We start from the raw sequence: 18,691 nt of genomic DNA, 5'->3' as shown, positions 1-18,691 counted from the left end.
AGATCGGAGGCAGCCTGGGCTGCAGTGACCATGTCCTGGTTGAGTTCGTGATCTTGAGGAACACAGGCCTGGCAAAGAGTGAAGTCAGGATCCTGAGCTGCAGGAGAGCAAACTTCAGGCAGTTTAAAAAAACGTTGGATGAGATCCCCTGGGAAACTCACCTTAGGGATAAAGGAACAGAATAGAGCTGGCAGCGCTTTAAGGATGCCTTTCTGAGAGCACAAGAGCTCTCCATCCCCCAGAATGAGAAATCAGGCAAATGAGGCAGAAAAACAGCATAGATGAGCAAGAACCTGCTGGTCAGGCTGAAGGGAAAAAATGGAAAGTATAAGCAGTGGAAGTGGAGATGGATGGCCTGGGAAGAGTATAGGGATGCTGACCTGATGTTCAGGGATGGGATCAGAAAAGCCAAGGTGAAGACCATACAGAACTTGGCAAGGGATGTGAAAGACAGCAAGAATTCTTTTGATGCATTGGATAGAAGAGACGTGCAAAGGGGACTGTACCCACTCTGATGAATGAAAATGGAGAGAGCGTCCTCAGACATGAAGAAGGCTGAGGTACTTAACAAGTTCTTTACATCTGTCTTCGTGGCCAGTTAGGCTTCTCACACCTCTCATGTCCCTGAGCTTCTAAGCTGGGGCTCAGTGGAACAAAATGCCTACCAGTATAGGAGCAGAGCAAGTCCAAAACCATCTCAAAATGCTGAATGTGTACAAGTCTTTGGAGTCGGATGACATGCGTCTCAGAGTTCTGAAGGAACAGGATTATATCATTGCCAAGATACTCTCCATCATATTTGAAAAATTGTAGCTGTCAGACAAAGTCCCCAGTGACTAGAAAAAGGGAAACATCCTTCTCATTTTCAAGAAAGGGAGAAAGGACAACCTGGGGAACTGCAGGCTGGTGAACCTCATGTCTGTGCCTAGGAAGACATGTTAAGGCACATAGAAGATGAGGAGCTGACAGCCAGTACGGCTTCACCAAGGACAGATAGTATCTGACCAATCTGGTGGAGTTCTATAATGGGATGACAGCATCAGTGGACAAGGGAAGAGCAGCTGATGTCATCTGCTTGGACTTGTGCAAGGCTTTTGATGTCGTCCCACACCTTATCCTTATCTCTAAATTGGCAAGAGATGGATTTGAAGGGTAGACTATAAAGTGAGTGAAGAATTAGGTGGATGGTTGTAGCCAGAGAGCTGTTGTCAATAGTTCTGTGTCCAGGTGGTTGCTGATCACAAGTAGTGTTCCATGATAGTCCGTCTTGGGACCGGTGCTCTTCAGCATCTTTATTTTACTTGGGATGGTTACCATTAAGGACTGTTTTTTTTTTTCTCTCTTTTCACTCTGACTTTGAATAAATGAATTCCACTGTTTTGAGAATGAGTTACATTAGGCAGTCATGCCTATGTAAGCCTGAATTCTTTCCATGAGATTATATATGTGATATTCTGATGTGCAGTACTTAATAAGGAGCCCATGATAAAGATCACTGTTGGGCAGAATTATTTTTCTTGTTACCATGTTTCTCTTGAAGGAGGGTCAGTGCCCATGACTACAGACTATCGCACAACAGGAATTGACACAATATTATGTTCATTCTGCTATCCTAGGTGACTCAGAGGCCAAGCTCGCATAAGATGAGATGTCTTTTCAGGATTAGCTTTGTCCCAAAGGATCCCATTGATCTTTTAAGAAGAGATCCAGTTGCTTTTGAATATCTTTATGTACAGGTAAGTGAAAGCATGGGCATTGTTAACAAAAAAAGAATTAAAAAGATGACTGTACTCAGTATATCCATACATATATATATCTTCATATACAAAAGTGTGGCTGCAGTAAGCCCTGGGTTATGTTTTTGCTGCATAAAGCCAATGCACTTGGGGAATGTACAAATCTTTATCATCTGCATCATCTTTCCCTTCCTTCCTATGTCCTGCCAAATAGTGATGCTTTGATGTCTTTCCAGAATATATTTGGCTTTTGAAAAGAGTGAAGCCAAAATAATTGCTTATGCTTACTTCTGGTATTATAATATCAGACAGAAATACTGTCTGAAAAGGGACTTCCAGTAAAATGGATGAGAAAACTGATGTATGAGCAATATCGTTCTTCTGGGCGTCTCACCAGACAGAGCTCTGCTATCCTGAGTCCAGATAGTCTAGCACCCTCCCAGCACTCATGAAAGATCACTCAGTTCCTCAGAGGAAGGATGAATTTGCATTCCCCAAAAGTGCCTTTATCCAGGTGAGCATCTGACGTCTCTGAGAGCAGCGGTTCTACTTTCAGCGTGGTCTGGTTTCTGAGTTCAGGGTTTCTCTTCACACAGTGCTTGTTTTAAGAAAATGGATTATAATTTTGTTGCAACATTTTTGAACTTGATGCTCCCTCTACTGGTTCCTTGACAGAGCTGTAATGATGTGGTTCAGGAAAGATTTGGACCAGAACTGAAATACGACATTGCCCTACGGTTGGCTGCACTACAGATGTATATTGCAACTGTGACCACCAAGCAAACTCAGAAAATCTCCCTCAAATATATAGAGTAAGTTGAGGATACACTGTGATCTTTGAAAGTGAAACATTTGGAAAAGCTTATAGATTCTTTGTTTGGTTCTTTGATATTCCTGTGTATGTGCACCTATTTTAACTTCATCATTCATTACTGAAATTTATTCCAGTGGGTTAAGAGCTGTAAGTATGGACAATACTTTTACCATTTGGTCATCTGTTTAGGCATGTGAGATAGGCTATAAATGTAAATGAGATTAATTCACACACTTTCAGTGGTCAGATCTAAGTATATGTAGCCCGAATCCAAAGGTTTTAGTCGATTATTATAGTAGATTCAGTTGATTTCTTGGTTCAGAAGACTGTAGGGCCTTAGGTTCCATTTGAAAGATTTCTTAGATACAGAAGAATCCAGTGAGCATTTGTTTTATGTTATCCCCATGTCTTCCTAGGAGAGGTTAGGCATTAAGTATATTGGACTACAAGGAAAGAAGAAAATCCAGAATGCAGATTTGTGCATATCTGCTAGGATAAAAGCAAACAACAATTTTTGTTCTGTTGTTATGTTGTATCCTATTAATGAATCAGCAAAAACTACTTACAAGTGAAGAGTCAGCCTTCTGTCAAAAGGTTTGTATCAAGTAGAAAAACAGTCTGGGCAAAAGGAGGGGAACAGGCTGTCAAGTTCGCAGAGTGATAAAAACAATGATTTTTATTTGCATGTTCTAAAAAAACCTTAGAAAATGAAATTAAATATGACACTGTTGTTAAGTCTTCTACAACTTTTCTACAACTTTTTCTACAACTTTTCGTGCAACAATTCTGTAATGGTTCTTGCCCATGTAACTACTAGGAATTTAACCAAGTCTAGATTTTAAACATACAAATTGTAAACTTCATTTCTGCGTGGTATGTTGGAAGAGAGAGAAGTGATAGAAAAGAGATTAAATACATTTTATAGCGTCTTCATAAGTAACGTATAGTTTGAATGTAGAAAATAATGTGCTATTGCAAAACTCTGGACTGAACTCTCCTGTTTACAGGAGTTCATTCACTTGTCATCACAGTCACCGGTCTTTAGATAAATAATCATCACAAAAATGTGAAATTAAATATATGCCTTTTATTGCAGAAAAGAATGGGGATTAGAGACTTTTCTTCCATCTGCTGTGCTGCAAAGCATGAAAGAAAAGAACATAAAGAAAGCACTTTCACACCTTGTCAAAGCAAATCAAAACCTAGTTCCTCCGGGTAAAAAGGTATTGCATTTGCATCTTAATGGAAAATATGTTTTTAAAGAACAGAAGGGGTGGCATACATGGGAAACCTATAAAATGAATCCTTTAGAGAAACACCTAGCCGTTATTTTTTCAGAGAATATAGACAATTTAACTTACAGTGCTCAGTACAGCATAGCCAAGAACAATTAAAAATAATTAATTACACCCCAACTAAACTATCTTCTTAACTGGAGAATGCCAGAAAACTGATTATTAACACTTCAGGAATGATAAAGAGATATATATATTTAATTCATGTAGGGCTTCCTATTAATGGCAGACTTGCTAGAATGTTATTGTTCTCTCTCTGATGCTCTAATCTGAAACACTTTAACCCATGGACCAGTGTAAATGCTGTTTTTAGGGTCATTTTCCATTATGCTGTAGATATGTTTAATGTCCAAGGCCTAACAGTATAGATGATGTTCGTTATAGAACTGACCAAAGCTATTGTAAAATCCTTTTCTTAGCACTAAGCTGTCATTTCAACTGGAAAGAGATGTGGAAGACAGTGTCTCTGAGAAATGCACTCATCATTGTTGCATGCATAGCTCTGTGTCTGGTTTTAGACACCATAATGAGGTTTCATTATGTAAGTCAACTAGTCTCTCTTTATAGTCAACAGAGAGAAATAGGCACTTGAGGAAGCAACTCATCTCATCCTGCATTAGGCACCAGAAATAGGTCAGATTACTTGTCCTAGAAATGCCTTTTTATCTCCATTGACAATAAACAGAACCTAAGAGTGACTAGCTGAGACACAAAGTGAGCTGAGTCCTGCTCCATGAGGCTTTGTTTCTGAACAGAAAAAGCCCCAGACTTCAGGTGCTTGAGCTAAGGTTCATTGTGATCAGGAGAAATCCTGCTTGGAGATCTGTGTGTTTGACCTGTAATGCTCAGGGAGAAAAGTCATCTTTTTGAATGGGGCACTGTATGTCTCTAGTACTGCTGAAGCTAAAGCTGAATAATGCTGATTACTTTTTGTTTATCACAATAGTGTATGTTTGGTTTTATTTTGAGAGCCATCACTGCTGCTGGAATCACAGATGATGGCAGTGGCATCCAGTGCTGATTCTTGGTTAGAAAAGAAGTTGCAATAATGCCTTCCTGCAGCAGACTTTGTTATTTTTGCTTTTTTCTTTTTTATATGCTCTTTGGAAATACATTGTGTGCTTCCCCAGTATTTTTTTAGCAGGCAGTTTCAGAAACAGAGATCTGAGCCCATCATCACCTTCTGTCTCACCTGTAGGTACTAAGCTAGGACAAGCCTCTGGGGTCTTGTTTCCTTTTGTATGAAGGGCAGCTCGTAACTCTTAGGATTCTCCCTTTTTTACAAGCCCTGTGTATTTCTCCATCCAACTGAGCACTTACTGAAGGGAAGGGGAACACATCACCCCTTGGCTCTCTGCTTCAGATTCATTTCCTCCTTGGAGTCTACAAAAACCTTAGTTTAGGGACTCTTAAAATGCTGTTTGAGATCAAATAAGCTTTTAAACTAGAAATGTAGTGGCTGATGAGAGAATAGAAAATGAGATGAGCTCGATGAAGTCCACATGTAAAGATTTACATGAGGGATAAAGTTCTGGCTCCAGATTGTTTGGGTGAAATGAACTATTTCTCGGTTCCATTCAGTCTCATAAAATATGTTCCAGCCTGTTCTTTTTAAGTAGGTAGTTTAAGCTAAAAGGAGGAAAAGGAGGTAAATTATGGTATGTACTGCATGATAAGATTGTATGTATTGATGTTCTGTATTTGGCCTGCAGATTTATTCCCTACTAAATATAGTGGAATAATTTTTTTTTTTTAATGGAGATTGCAGTAATGAGGTGGAATAATATGCCATATGCTGCCAGTACCTAACAAGATGTAATACACATAGCTGACAAAATAAAATTCTTTCATCACTTTCTCTGTATCGGTACATAAATGTTTAAGAACTGGTGGTGATTATGAATTGAAAGCTATTGACTGGCCTTGAAATCCCTCAATGAACAGATGTTTAATCTGAGTAGTTCAACATTTTCCCTTCATTGGAACAGTGATGATGTTCTTGCAGTGCCCTGATGCAGCCCATAGCTAAGTTCTCAATGCATTTGAACTAAACAACCACGGTTTGAATTTTAAGAACAAAACTGTTTCCTCATCTGAATCTCAAGCATCTGATGCTTTGGTTTCAGACTTTGAAGAGCTCTTATTTCAGTTCCTTAGAATACATTAATACATCTTGATTTTTTTTTAACTTGGTAACGTGTTGGTTTCCACTACTACATCTTACTCTTGTTTCTCTTTCCTCAGCTGTCCGCTCTGCAAGCCAAGGTGCATTATCTAAAGTTCCTCAGTGATCTCCGATTATATGGAGGGCGCGTTTTCAAGGCAACACTGGTGGTAATACCTCTCTTGAAATACTTTCTCTTCTCCTGATGTTTTCTTCCTCTCTTTGCAAAAACTAGACCACAGAATTTTCTTTAGAAGTTTCATACATACATTTTAAAAAGTAGTTGTTAAATTAACCGATTGTTTTTCTTTTTTCATGTTGAAAATAACATTCCTGGTGTAATTTGAATTTTCACTGAGGGTTTGGAGATAGGTAGCGTCTGTTTGGCTAGTAATGCCATCCAATTAACTGAAGAATACTTTAACTGTTACTCTGGAAAACACTTGATAACAGAAACTTTTGATTAACGGCAGGAAATTCCATCCATCCATCCATCAAACAACCTATCCATCTAAAAACTACACTATAATCAATATCCAGGAGCAGATTCCTTTGCTTTTTGTAATTATCAGCATTGTATAGTCTTTTATGTTCTATCTTCTCAGAAAAATACGCTGATCTTTAATCATGAAAAGGAAGCTCCATGAAAATGAAAGAAGGCAGTGGCTATGCAGTGCCTATCATGGTTTTATTTTCTTTTATTTTTTCCTTTTTGTGCTAAAGCAGGGAGAAAAGCGTTCAGAAGTGACTTTGTTAGTAGGGCCACGGTATGGCATCAGTCATGTGATAAACACCAAAACAAACCTGGTGGCTCTTCTGGCAGACTTCAGTCACGTGAACAGGATTGAGATGTTTACAGAAGACGAAAGCAGTGTTAGAGTTGAGCTGCATGTCTTAGATGTAAAAGTAAGTTTTTTTTGTTGATTTCTGATGATACAATGTCTTTAAATAATTTTTTTGCTGTTTTTCTTTGAATATTTGATGAAATTGTACTAACTGTTCCAAATGTTTTCATAAGCGATACCCTGAAATTGCATTTTTAGCTCATTTTTTTATCAGAGTGCATGGAGAGCGCTCGTTAGGAATTTGAGAGGTCCATGATGTACAGGAGTGCTTTGCTGATCTTACATTCTACTTCTGGTTTTTCTCTTGACTCGCCCTGGGCAATTTGCTATGTTGTTGTATTCCTTGATTTCCATGGTGAGAAGAGGTGATGATGAGATTGACCTCCTTTTGAAATTCCTTGTGCTCCTAGAAGCCTGTTTAGTCATAATAATGTAATTACTGTTAGAGTATTGCCAGCTGTATCAGACCAGCATCCCATGTAACCCACTGTTTTATCTACTAAGGGCACTGCATGTTACCGCATAGTGGTTACCACTGAGATAACCTGTGAAAAGACAGTTTATTTTTCATTAGTCCATATAATTCTAATTAAGTTCTTTGCCATTAATAATGCATTATTTGATGCTATTCTTCTACCTACAGTCATTAAATTTCTCTGTAATCCCACCTAACACTTTATATTTGTGGCATTTAATGGCAACGACTGGAGTTTTGTATGCTGTATTGACCCGGATCTTCTTTGTATGTCTCCTATTAGAGTGCGAAGTGAAAGGCTTCACAGACTTTGCAGAGCATTAACCACAACATTAAGAGATTAAAGGAAAAGTTCTCGTTATAATTGAAATTTAAATACACTATTAAAATAAATAGAGCCAATTAAAATAGATAGGCCTAAATAGTCCCGTGTAAGCTTTTTTACTGATGGAGATTTGCATTTAAAAAAAAAACACACACAAGCAATATTTTACTAAGCTTTTGCTTTGAATGCTTTAGGCTTACTGACCTGAAAGTGTTCCCCTGTATTTAAGTCAATGAAAAAACACTACTGTAAATTAATAGATAGCCTTTGACGGCAACTTAACAGAAATTTATAGGCTGGGGAACACAGCATCTCTTTCACTGTATTTAGCAATTTGAGCATCTCAGGCTTCTTTGCTTGTAATCACTTTCATAAAGTGCCAGAGTCCGCTTCTTTCTCTCCCAACATAATACTGTGCTAAACCCATAGCTCACAGACCTTTTGAGTGAAAGCTGTTATCCTCTCTTTCTGATGGAGAAAGTAATGCAGAAATTAAATTATTCTTGTCTTCTTGCATATAAAATGTGGCCCTGTGTGCCATGGAATTTTATATTAACATGATATGTGTATATATTTTATATTATAATACTGTTTCTATCTTATTGCAGACCATGGATATCCCCATCTAAATCCCCATCTCCTTGCCTTTCAACACATTCAGTCTTAAACCCAGAGAGATTAGTTTAACATCAAAATTACATGGTTAGGAGGCCCTGGATTGAATGTGACCAAAAAAAAAAAAAAACAAACAAACGTGGGGAGCGAGTATGGAATGTAACAATTTCTTATGGAGTAAATGTGGGCACACACAGGTAGTTAGTCTCAACTGATGTTTTCAGACCTTGGCATATGCTAAGGCATTGGGTTCATATATCCAGATTCCAGTATGCCAATAAATGTCATTTTCATAATGAATAAGCAGTTGTGTTCTTTTATTTTTGATTCCTTGTAATGTCTTCTCAACCATAAATCACTTGGGAGAGGCAGCCAATAAAAATCTAACTGTCACAAGACCGTTCATCAGAATAACAGCCATGCATAACACAGTTTTCAGCAATCTGAGGCTTCTTTGGAGATTGTCTGTTTTTGTCAACCACTGCAGAAAAATTTGAGATCGATACTCATAGTATTTCAACTAGTCACCCAAAAGAAAAAATACTAAGTAGCCTGTTGTAGGTTTAATAATTTGCAATTAATTTTGTAGCTGTATTTGAATTATTTCAAAATATTTGAATAGAACCTCATACTGTAGCACAGAATACTTTAAAGAAAGCAAAATGCACTGGTTTTTCCGTGTTGCTGAACACTGTTCATACAGAAGTTTTGAGACTGGTGGTAAGCTGTGAACATAAATTATGTTTTGGCCATTACCTCCATCGCAGTCAGTTGCCTTCAGGTTGCAAAGCTGCCTGATGGAAAGGGGCCTTGGTGTACTGATGGACAGATGGCTGAATATGAGCCAGCAGTGTGCCCAGGTGGCTGAGAAGGCCAATGGCATCCTGGCTTGGATCAGGAATGGTGTGGTGAGCAGGACTAGGGAAGTCATCCTGCCCCTGTACTCAGCATTGGTGAGGACTCACCTCAAGTACTGTGTTCAGTTTGGGGCACCTCAGTACAGAAAGGACATGGAGGTGCTGGAGCAGGTCCAAAGAAGGGCAACAAGGCTTGTGAAGGGCTTGGAGAATGTGCCCTACGAGAAGAGTCTTAAGGAACTGGGGCTGTTTAGCCTGGGGAAGAGGATGCTGAGGGCAGACCTTATTGCTCTCTTCCAATATCTGAAAGGTGCTTACAGTGAGAGTGGGGTTGGTCTCTTCTCACTGGTGACAGGTGACAGGATAAGGGGAAATTTGCACCAGGGTAAGTTTAGGTTGGATATCAGGAAAAACTTCTTTACAGAAAGGGTTGTTAAGCCCTGGAATAGGCTCCCCAGGCAGGTGGTTGAGTCACCATGCTTGGATGTGTTTAAAAACCGTTTGGATGTGGTGCTCAGGGCCATGATTTAGCAGAGGGTTGTTAGAGTTAGGGTAGGATGGTTAGGTCGTGGTTGGACTTGATGATCTTTAAGGTCTTTTCCAACCTGAGTGATTCTATGATTCTATTCTAAGTCACTACAAACTGTGTGACTGCTATAATGGTTTGTCTACAGTGTAATTTCTACCTGTGTCATGGTAAGGACTTTGCAATTTTTATTTCCTCTGTGAGTTCAGGGGGATAGCCAGCTCAGAATGAATTTGAGCTTTTTGGCAGCTTTTGGTGTTAAAGTCTGCAGAAACATGAACAAAAGTTTATTTTCTTTGCTGTGGTAAAAGGAAAACAAATACAAGACAGTATGCTTCACTTGGATTTTGTATAATGCTCTCTAGCCTGTCAGATGCAGTTTTTCAGAACTGTGGCATTTTTCTGTTAAATCTGACTGTTTTCTTTAAATGTTTAGAGTTTATTTTCTGTGCCGACCTCCCTTCTAAGGGTCTCTCTCTCTCTTCTCTGTCTCTGTCTGCTTATTTTTTCATCTCTTGTCTTTTTCTTAATGCCACAAGGCCATAAATACTGAAAGTTTTTAAGATCTCATTTTAATGTTCACTGCTGAAGCTGTGTATTGACAGCTTTAGCCTCACTGCTGTATTTTTTCAACTTGAATTTTTCCATCTGTTTGTTTCCCATTTTGCTTCTTTACATGGGCTTAGGGCAGCTAATTTTCTGGCAAGCTACAGTGATTCCCATACTACTGCAAGAATCCAGCCCCTAACGTACCAGGCTTTTAGTCCTTGTGTTTTCAAAGTAGTAGTAAATTGTGCTTAGGTGAGAAAAAATATATCTGTAGAAGAGAAAAATGGAACCAGAGTCTGAAAGTAATCAACTTCATTCAGAAAGACAACTGTTAAAATGTCCAATTGGACTTCCACCTTATTCCACTTCCAGTCTTTTCTAAACCACTGAGTTCTTGGGGTAGAAAGAGCCATGTGAGTCCATCAAGCCCAGCCCCTGCCCCAGCAGCACACCCAGAGCAGGGTGACAGGCGCATGGCCAGGTAGGTGGCTCTTGGAGATCTCCAAAGAGCAGACTGCACAACCTCTGGGCAGCCTGTGCCACTGCTTTGTTGTTCATGGAAAGTGCTGCCTGCTGTTCGGAGGCAACCTCCTCTGTACCAGTTTCTGCCTGTTGCCTCTCATCCAGGCAGGAGGCACTACTGAAAAGAGCCTGGCTTCATCCTCTTTTCACCTTCCTTTTGAGCATTTATCTACTTTTATAAGTTCCTCCCTTAAAATATTTGGTATTTCTTGATATTAGTAGTGAGGAAAATAAGTTATCGTGTATTTTTCAATGTAGCATTTGCAGTGTAATTTCCTTTGATTCCGTGCGGTAGTATAGTCGGCAGGTAAACAGATCGAGAAGGAACAGCCTTAACCAAGATTTGGTTCTATTCTTCTCAGCCTATTACTCTACTGATGGAGTCATCAGATGCAATGAACCTTGCTTGCCTAACAGCTGGATACTATAGACTGCTGGTTGACTCAAGGCGCTCCATATTCAACATGGCCAACAAGAAAAATGCGGGGAACCGAGAAACAGGTATTCGTTGCACAGTGTGATAATGATGATCACAGATGTAGAGCAGAAGTCAGCTTAAGCCAGTGCACTCCAGATAAGTACAAATGCCAAATGAGAGGATTGCTGCCTTAGGCCTGGCACTACAGCATACTCGTTCAGCTTTATTATATTCTGATACTCAGCCTTTGATAGCATGAATTTATTTCATAAGTGTAGTGAAACAGATACATGCTGCCTATGAACATTATTGTGTTACATACTTATATCTTTATAAGAATACACATGGTGCTGGGGAAACCAGCTGAGAGTTTGGTTTTGTGTTAGTGCTCCTAGAATAGCATTTGTGCCTAGCTATGGTTTAATTTCTCTCTAAAATACAGAAGTAATAGTTAAACTTCAGGTCATTAAATCAACAGCTATTTATCTCAGAGCAAAAGTGGGCTTCAGAATGCTTTTGTGAAGTGTTTGATGACCCGGCTGTCCTGTTCAGAATGTTCATTGCTCAGTATTAACAAGTTATTGTTTAAAAAACTGCATAAATTTGCTTTGTGTTTTCACAGTGTTTTTTTTTGTTTTTTTTTCTCCCATGCGGCAGGAATTGAAAATAGAGGGAAGCATAATCTCCTTGCTTCTGAGTGGAACTGTGTACCAAAAACTACCACTTTCCTGGCTGACGGAGATCAAGAGACTCAAATGCCTTTTGGTGATCCTAAACAGAAGGCTATAGATGTTTCTGAAAGTCTGTTATGTCAAAAAGAACACAGACATCTGTACATAGAAAATACCTATAATTCAGGCGGATTTGATCAGCATCTGACCAAGCAAGACCCTACTGACGCAGAAGAAAGTAGAAATTTTAATCAGCATTCACTACTGTCACTCTCAGGTTTGGAATCTAGCAAGAAAGCACAGGATTCTCCCAGGGGAGCAAAAGTTTCCTTTATATTTGGAGATCACAACTTGGATGGTATCAATCCCCAGACTCTTGGCTATGAAAGGCTTTTGGATGAAAGTCCAGAAGTACTAGAAAAACAAAGAGCCATTTATATTAATAATGCCAATGACATTAAAGGTCTGGAGTTGTCACCAGATGCTGAAAGCATCCAGTTTGCTACAAATGCTGTTTACGCAACCATAAATGATGGTAAAATATTTGGAGCTGCAGAAGGGATAGAAGAGCCTTTGCTGCATGATATTTGTTATGCAGAAAACACAGATGATGCCGAAGATGAAGATGAAGTAAGCTGTGAAGAAGACATTATGGTAGGAGAAATCAATAGGCCTGCTCTTCTCAGCCTTTCTGGTTCTAGCGATGACATTATTGATTTGACTTCACTTCCACCTCCAGAAGGTGATGATAATGAAGATGATTTCCTATTGCATACCTTAAACATGGCCATTGCTGCTCCTCCACCTGGCTTCAGGGACAGTTCAGATGAGGAAGACTCTCAGAATCAAGCAACGCAGCCTAGAGACGACAAGGAGCAAGCCAGTAATCTAGGCAGTGATGACATTCCAGTGTCGCTTATCGATGCTGTCCCTACTAATACAGAGGGGAAGTGTGAAAAGGGGCTAGATGATGCTGTAGTCTCTACACTTCAAGCACTAGAAGCTTTGGCTGCTTCAGAGGAACAGCAGACGAATGACAATTCAGGTTCTTTCACCATAGTTACATTTATTCATTGAAAATCATTCCATCTCATCCAATACTCCATTTTGTGAGGGTTTTTGGTTTTTTGGTTTTCCTTTTTTTTTTTCTTTTTTTTTTTTCTTTTTTTGGCCATCATTTTCCATACTTCATATTCCATATTATGTAATGGAACTGCTGTTAATGTTATTAATCTACCTGTCCTGGGAACTGTGCAATAAAGTCGGAGTACTTTTACAAAGAATATTTTTGTCTCTAACACACGCCTTTGCTTGTCGCTTGTCCAGGTGCTTCAGCTGCTGTCATTAATTGACTCTTATTTTTTGTGGCTTGCAGGTGTAGCTATCTTGCGAGCATATAGCCCTGAGTCATCTTCAGATTCTGGCAATGAAACAAATTCCTCTGAAATGACTGAAAGTTCTGAATTAGCCGCAGCGCAGAAACACTCAGAAAACACTGCACGCATGTTTTTGACCACAAGTGAAGGCTACCAACCTCTTGTGGAAGAGCAGACTGAATTCCCCATTGCTAAGAGTCAGGCTGGAGGGCCAGGCATGAAATCCTCACAGCCTTTGGCTGGTTGTCAGGCTGCAGACCTGCAATCAAAAGTTGTGCCTTCAAAGCAGATTCTTCATTCGGATAACATGGAAATGGAGCCAGAGACTATGGAAACAAAATCTGTCACTGATTATTTTAGCAAATTGCACATGGGATCCTTGGTATATTCTTGCACTAGTAAAAGGAAAAGTAAGATGACAGAGAGCGAAGTAAAAGCACCCTCTGATGGGAACGCTACTGTGAAAAAGCAACAGGGAACTAAAAAAGCAGAGACTGATGAAGAACTGAAAGCTAAATTTGGAACTATTTCAGCAAGAGACAGTCAACGCCTAAGCACTTTCAATGTGGAGAGAACTGCCTTTCGCCAAAGATGGTATGGTGCCGATGATGGGGCAGCAGATAAGCCAAGCCCAGAAACAGCGAACGGGAAGACTTTTCCAAGAGTTCCTGTCCGTGGTAAAACAGAAACTGACTGTAAGGATGAAGTGGATCCTGAGGTGGATCAGGATGACACTTCAGGGCTTAGCCAAGGTGAAAACTTTTTGTCAGATATGACTCCCGTGTCTTCAGCCAAAGACCTAAATGATGCAGAAGATACCGATTTATCTGCAGATGACCATCCTTCAAAGCTTCCAGAAGCTGAGCAGAGTGTGGCTAGACTTTGTGAATATCACTTGGCTAAGCGCATGTCATCTCTGCAAAGTGAAGGCCATTTCTCCCTCCAAAGCTCTCAGTGCTCTTCAGTGGATGCAGGATGCAGCACAGGCAGTAGCACGTGTGCTACCCCCGTTGAATCTCCCCTTTGTACCTCTGACATTAAGCACGTTATCTCTGACCCATCAATGAAGGGCATTGCCTATATTCCAGCAGATGAAAGAGCTGCCATTCTTTCAAACCATGGAACAACATACAAGGACCTGCATCAGCAACCTGAAGCTGTGTGTCACAGGATGACAGTGCCTGTCACGCATTCAGCAATTAATGCTGAGCCACTGTTTGGCACTTTGAGGGAAGGATGTCATCGGATCCCCAAGATAAAAGAAACTACAGGTACAGCAGTAATAAAGCGTTTCTTGGGTTTATTCTTAAAGCTGCATGTTAAAGTTGAAGATTAGGTGTGATGTTTGCATCCTCTTTACCTGAAACTTCATCAACAATCTGTAGCATGCGGGGAGATTAGACTTTACTGTATGCATTCACTTTATTTATACGTGTTGAGATGTTTATAAGACCTGCTTACAAATACTATTTTTTAAAAAAATCTCTCATTACAGTTAAGAATAAGTCTTCTGCATTTTATATCTAATATTTGGGAGATAGTTATGTAGAGGCCTAGGGGAGAAAGTGTTCTGTGGAAGCCTCTCCAAAATCCATATTCATTTGAGTTCTAGGATACTTTTTAGATTATAAGATGACTTCACAAGGTATATTAATATAGGAGAGAAAAAACTGTGCTTCATTTATTATGGGGTTTTTTTGGCTATTTTAGCAGATTGTCAGAAGCGTGCCAGTATGAGTAAAAAGGTCTAAATGTAAAGGCGAGAAATAGTCAATATCAAGCATGTATTTACTTCACCATCTGATAGAAGGTGTTTCTTTTAAGAATACTGTACATATTGAATCATTACTACATTTTGAAGTTTCAATTTCAAGCATCTTAATGAACTTATCATTTAAAAAAATTGTACAGTTTTTCAGTGATAGCATTGGAAATGCTTTCTGTTGGGTTTCAAACATTTCCCTCTTCTTGAGTTGCAGCCCACATGTAGCAGTAGTGTGGGAATGCATGAAAATCTGAAAGTGGAACAGACTAGGAGCAAGAATGAGAAAAGCGAATTCTCTGCCAAAAAAACTCTGACATAACAAACGAAAATTACCATGAATGCATTTTTCCATGCTCTCCTGGGCATAGTTAAAGAAGGTATTTAATCTGAAGATATTCATTTAATTATTTAATAGAAAGCAACCAATTTGAATGTTGGGGAGTATGTAAGAAGTTTTATAGATGATTTTCTATTCCCTTTTTTCAATGTGTGCTGTAGTAGGATGAACAGTTAACTATCAGTAAGTTAAAATTTGTTGATAGATTTTGGAAGGCATTGTAGTGAAATACAAAAGACATGAGGAACTAGCGATGCCTGCTTTTGTGAAATATTTTGAGAAACTGAGACCGCTGGAAAACACCAGCAATCTATTTATCCTGCTATTAAAGACATTTAAAATCTTCATCTCTGAATATTATCAGGGTGATGCTTAATTATTCTGTCTGCTCTTCTACTACCCCTAGTGTAGCTTTCACAGAGCCTGAAAAGGGAAGACAAGGAGGCATGCCTGCAGCTTTTCCTAGACAGCCTCTAGCTGACTCCATCATGCTATCATCCATGCTATCAGAATCAAAGGTGCCAAGTCAAAATCAAGACTCTTGTGACATTCCCAAAGTAAATCAGGCTTGTGGGGCAACAGTTAGTTTACGGCCATATGACATGATAGGAGGAAGCCTCAGGATGCCGCACAACAGGAAAGTGCTGAGACGCAGCAGCAGCATCATTGGAGGATCTGCAGGCATTGAGATGCTGTTTGAAAGTAAGGCAGCCACAGCCAGCTTGAAAAGCCTGGATACTACTGAAAGGGAAGAATCCAGATCCGAGAGAAAGGTGGAACTCTCTCCAGGCAAAAAGCTGTCAAAAAGTTTCTCCCAGAGCTGTGTATACGTCAGCACTGATAGGAAGGACAGTAAGAGGTGTTCGGGCACGGGCGCCAGTCAGAAGGACTCCAAGCAGTGTCGAGCGTTGCCGTTGCGGAAGCTGGACACCAGCAGCTGGAGATGTCGCGGTCCCTTTAGCTACTGCTTCCTGAGCAGAGGAAATGATGACAATGATGATGAAGATGATGGAGACAGCCATCAGCTCTCGTGTCTCTTCGAACCGGAGATGCCGTGTGAGCTCTCAGAACCAGTCGGTCAGTCTTTTTCCAGTGAAAATGAACAGAAAGACTTGGAGTCCCTGGAAGCTGCTGAGTTCCCGCAAGATGAGGCAGTTAATGAACACGAGAAGAGCAGTGCTGACACCCAAGGTGGCCAAATTGACATGAATCTCAATGATGTGGCCTTCGATGCACGAATCACGCGAATAAATGTGATGAAAGAGAGGACGTATGCAATGCCTGATGGATTTATTGCAGCACAAAAGGATGCCAATGAGTTACTCTCACTGGTCCGAGCAAGTATGGGCAAGAGAGAAGATTTACATCCCGAAACATATGACCTTAAACTTTCTAAATACAAACAACTGTTATCTATGGAATCTAGACAGTTGGGAAGTGCCTGCAGGAAAATGGCCATGGCTGATAAAAGCCCTGAGGAAATGCTTTTAGCTATGACTTCCAGCTTTCAAGTACTCTGTTGCTTAACAGAAGCCTGCATGCGTTTAGTTAAAGTCATGAACTCTGAAACTCAGCAGCAGGAAATTATAGCTAAGATAGATGAGGTGGTAATAAACTACATTTGTCTTCTGAAGGCTGCAGAAGCCGTGTCAGGCAAGACCTCCGGTGATCCTAGCATTAAACTCTTGGCTCGACATTCAACTACCATGGCCGCTATTGTAAGCACACTAACACGTTCTCTTAAAATGCTTTTAAACAAATAAGATACAAAAGTCACTTCATAATCTACCTTTGCAAAGCCATACATAAAAAAAAAAAACCTTTTATTTACTTTATGTGTATGAACTAATGTAACAAATCCAGCTCTCTGTATATTTTGTTGTTTTATATAAAATAGGTAAGCGATTAAAAACAAGATAAAATACTGAACACTGACAACAGTGCTGACCAGATCTGTCCTTCCGTTTATACAAAAACAAAAGCCAAAAAATCCCCTCTCCCCACGACCAGAAAAACGACCAGAAAAAATCCTGTAGAGGAGCAAATTGACTTTTGACTATTTTTCATATAGTCAAATCTATGGTTGTATGAAGTGAACTTTTAAAGTCTGTTATGTCAATGAAGTTGTTTTCTGTTTCATCCAAGTTTTCACTTGGAGAATGCTCCATGTTTAGAATTGAAAAATGAAATCATAATGTATATAACACAATATTTAATGTTTTAAAATTATAATTTTTAAGCATTGAAAATAGCGAAGAGACATTTAAAATCCAAGAGACTATTATAAGTTACTAGAGAATATATATATAATAAATGACTCTTTTGTTCATATTGCCTGAATTACCTGATTCTTCTTTTCTAGAAAGTTCTATATTAAAAAAAAAAAACCAACAACAGAAGTATTGAATATACCAACTTTAGAGGGTATCTATCTGATGTATTGAACATTACAGTGTTGCATTTCAGACAGTGAAAGTAACTGTGGAAGACAGACTGAGGACGTAGGAACCAGAATGGTGATGGTCTCTGAAATGAGAATTTGATGCCATGCTGATCAGATCAGAAAGTATGGGGCAGATCTGCCCTGGTAAATGAGAGACACGACCGTCAGGAAATCCCTGTGCTGTTTACTGTTTCATCATAAATCTATGGTGCATCTGAACAACATGAACTGCATCTATTTTGTTAAATATTTTATACTTCATATTTTATGATTCTGAATGTTCAACTGTAAATAAGTTAGAAATAAAATGAAGTTTTCAGAATACAATAAATATCTATGAAATATTTCAAGCCAGAAACAGTCCTTCTCTGAGTGATGACAAAGGCAATTTGTGAATAATCTGTCCCAATCTGGTTTCCAAGCGTTTTATAGTCTTGCATTAGAGAGAGAGCCAAAAGCTCTGTTTCACATGGCAAGTAGGCTTTATCAAGAACATCTGCTAATCTTTCCAGCCACTTAAGAGCAGCAGCCCTTATGAAAAGCACAAAATACCATTCTCCAAAGTGGTACAGGTAGTTTTCATCCATTTTTCATAATGTCACATGTAGAGAATATTACAGTACGTTTTGGAAACTTATCCACTCAACTGAAGCGAGAGTGAAGCTTTCTATGCTGGACGAGGAGAACTAAACCAACAAAATTAAATTTTTGCTAAGGATTTTTTTTTCTTGTATGGAATAATACACTTCACTGTGAAACCCAGAGAAGTGGTTTTTCTTTGACTTCAGAGAAACATCCCCAGAAAAACTCAATATCGGAAACTTTATTTGTTTTCTGTAGTAGATAAATCTGGTTTCCCAGGCCAACTCATTCTGCATGAGGACCGATGGGTCCACTGCTTGACTTGCTCAGAGGCAGGCTGCAGGATGAATTGCTTTGATGGTGGGGGATGGCAGCA

At 39.4% G+C, this 18,691-nt stretch overlaps 1 protein-coding gene across 3 annotated transcripts in view; it reads left to right on the top strand.

Moving 5' to 3' along the window:
* Nucleotides 1–17,619, top strand: part of FRMPD4 (FERM and PDZ domain containing 4) — a 304,246-nt gene extending 286,627 nt beyond the window's left edge. For all 3 annotated transcript variants that reach the window (XM_416838.8, XM_040662265.2, XM_040662269.2), the window contains 9 exons: nt 1,617–1,736; nt 2,412–2,548; nt 3,647–3,773; nt 6,090–6,179; nt 6,733–6,915; nt 11,086–11,224; nt 11,799–12,857; nt 13,188–14,459; nt 15,702–17,619. In XM_416838.8, the coding sequence (XP_416838.4) occupies nt 1,617–1,736; nt 2,412–2,548; nt 3,647–3,773; nt 6,090–6,179; nt 6,733–6,915; nt 11,086–11,224; nt 11,799–12,857; nt 13,188–14,459; nt 15,702–17,053 (4,479 nt within the window). In that variant the 3' untranslated portion in view covers nt 17,054–17,619. The remainder of the gene's footprint in view (nt 1–1,616; nt 1,737–2,411; nt 2,549–3,646; nt 3,774–6,089; nt 6,180–6,732; nt 6,916–11,085; nt 11,225–11,798; nt 12,858–13,187; nt 14,460–15,701) is intronic.
* Nucleotides 17,620–18,691: the final 1,072 nt, after the last annotated feature.

Source organism: Gallus gallus, chromosome 1, assembly GCF_016699485.2.
Source record: "Gallus gallus isolate bGalGal1 chromosome 1, bGalGal1.mat.broiler.GRCg7b, whole genome shotgun sequence".
Taxonomy (NCBI): Eukaryota; Metazoa; Chordata; class Aves; order Galliformes; family Phasianidae; genus Gallus; species Gallus gallus.
This window is presented reverse-complemented; position numbering and strand designations above follow the sequence as displayed.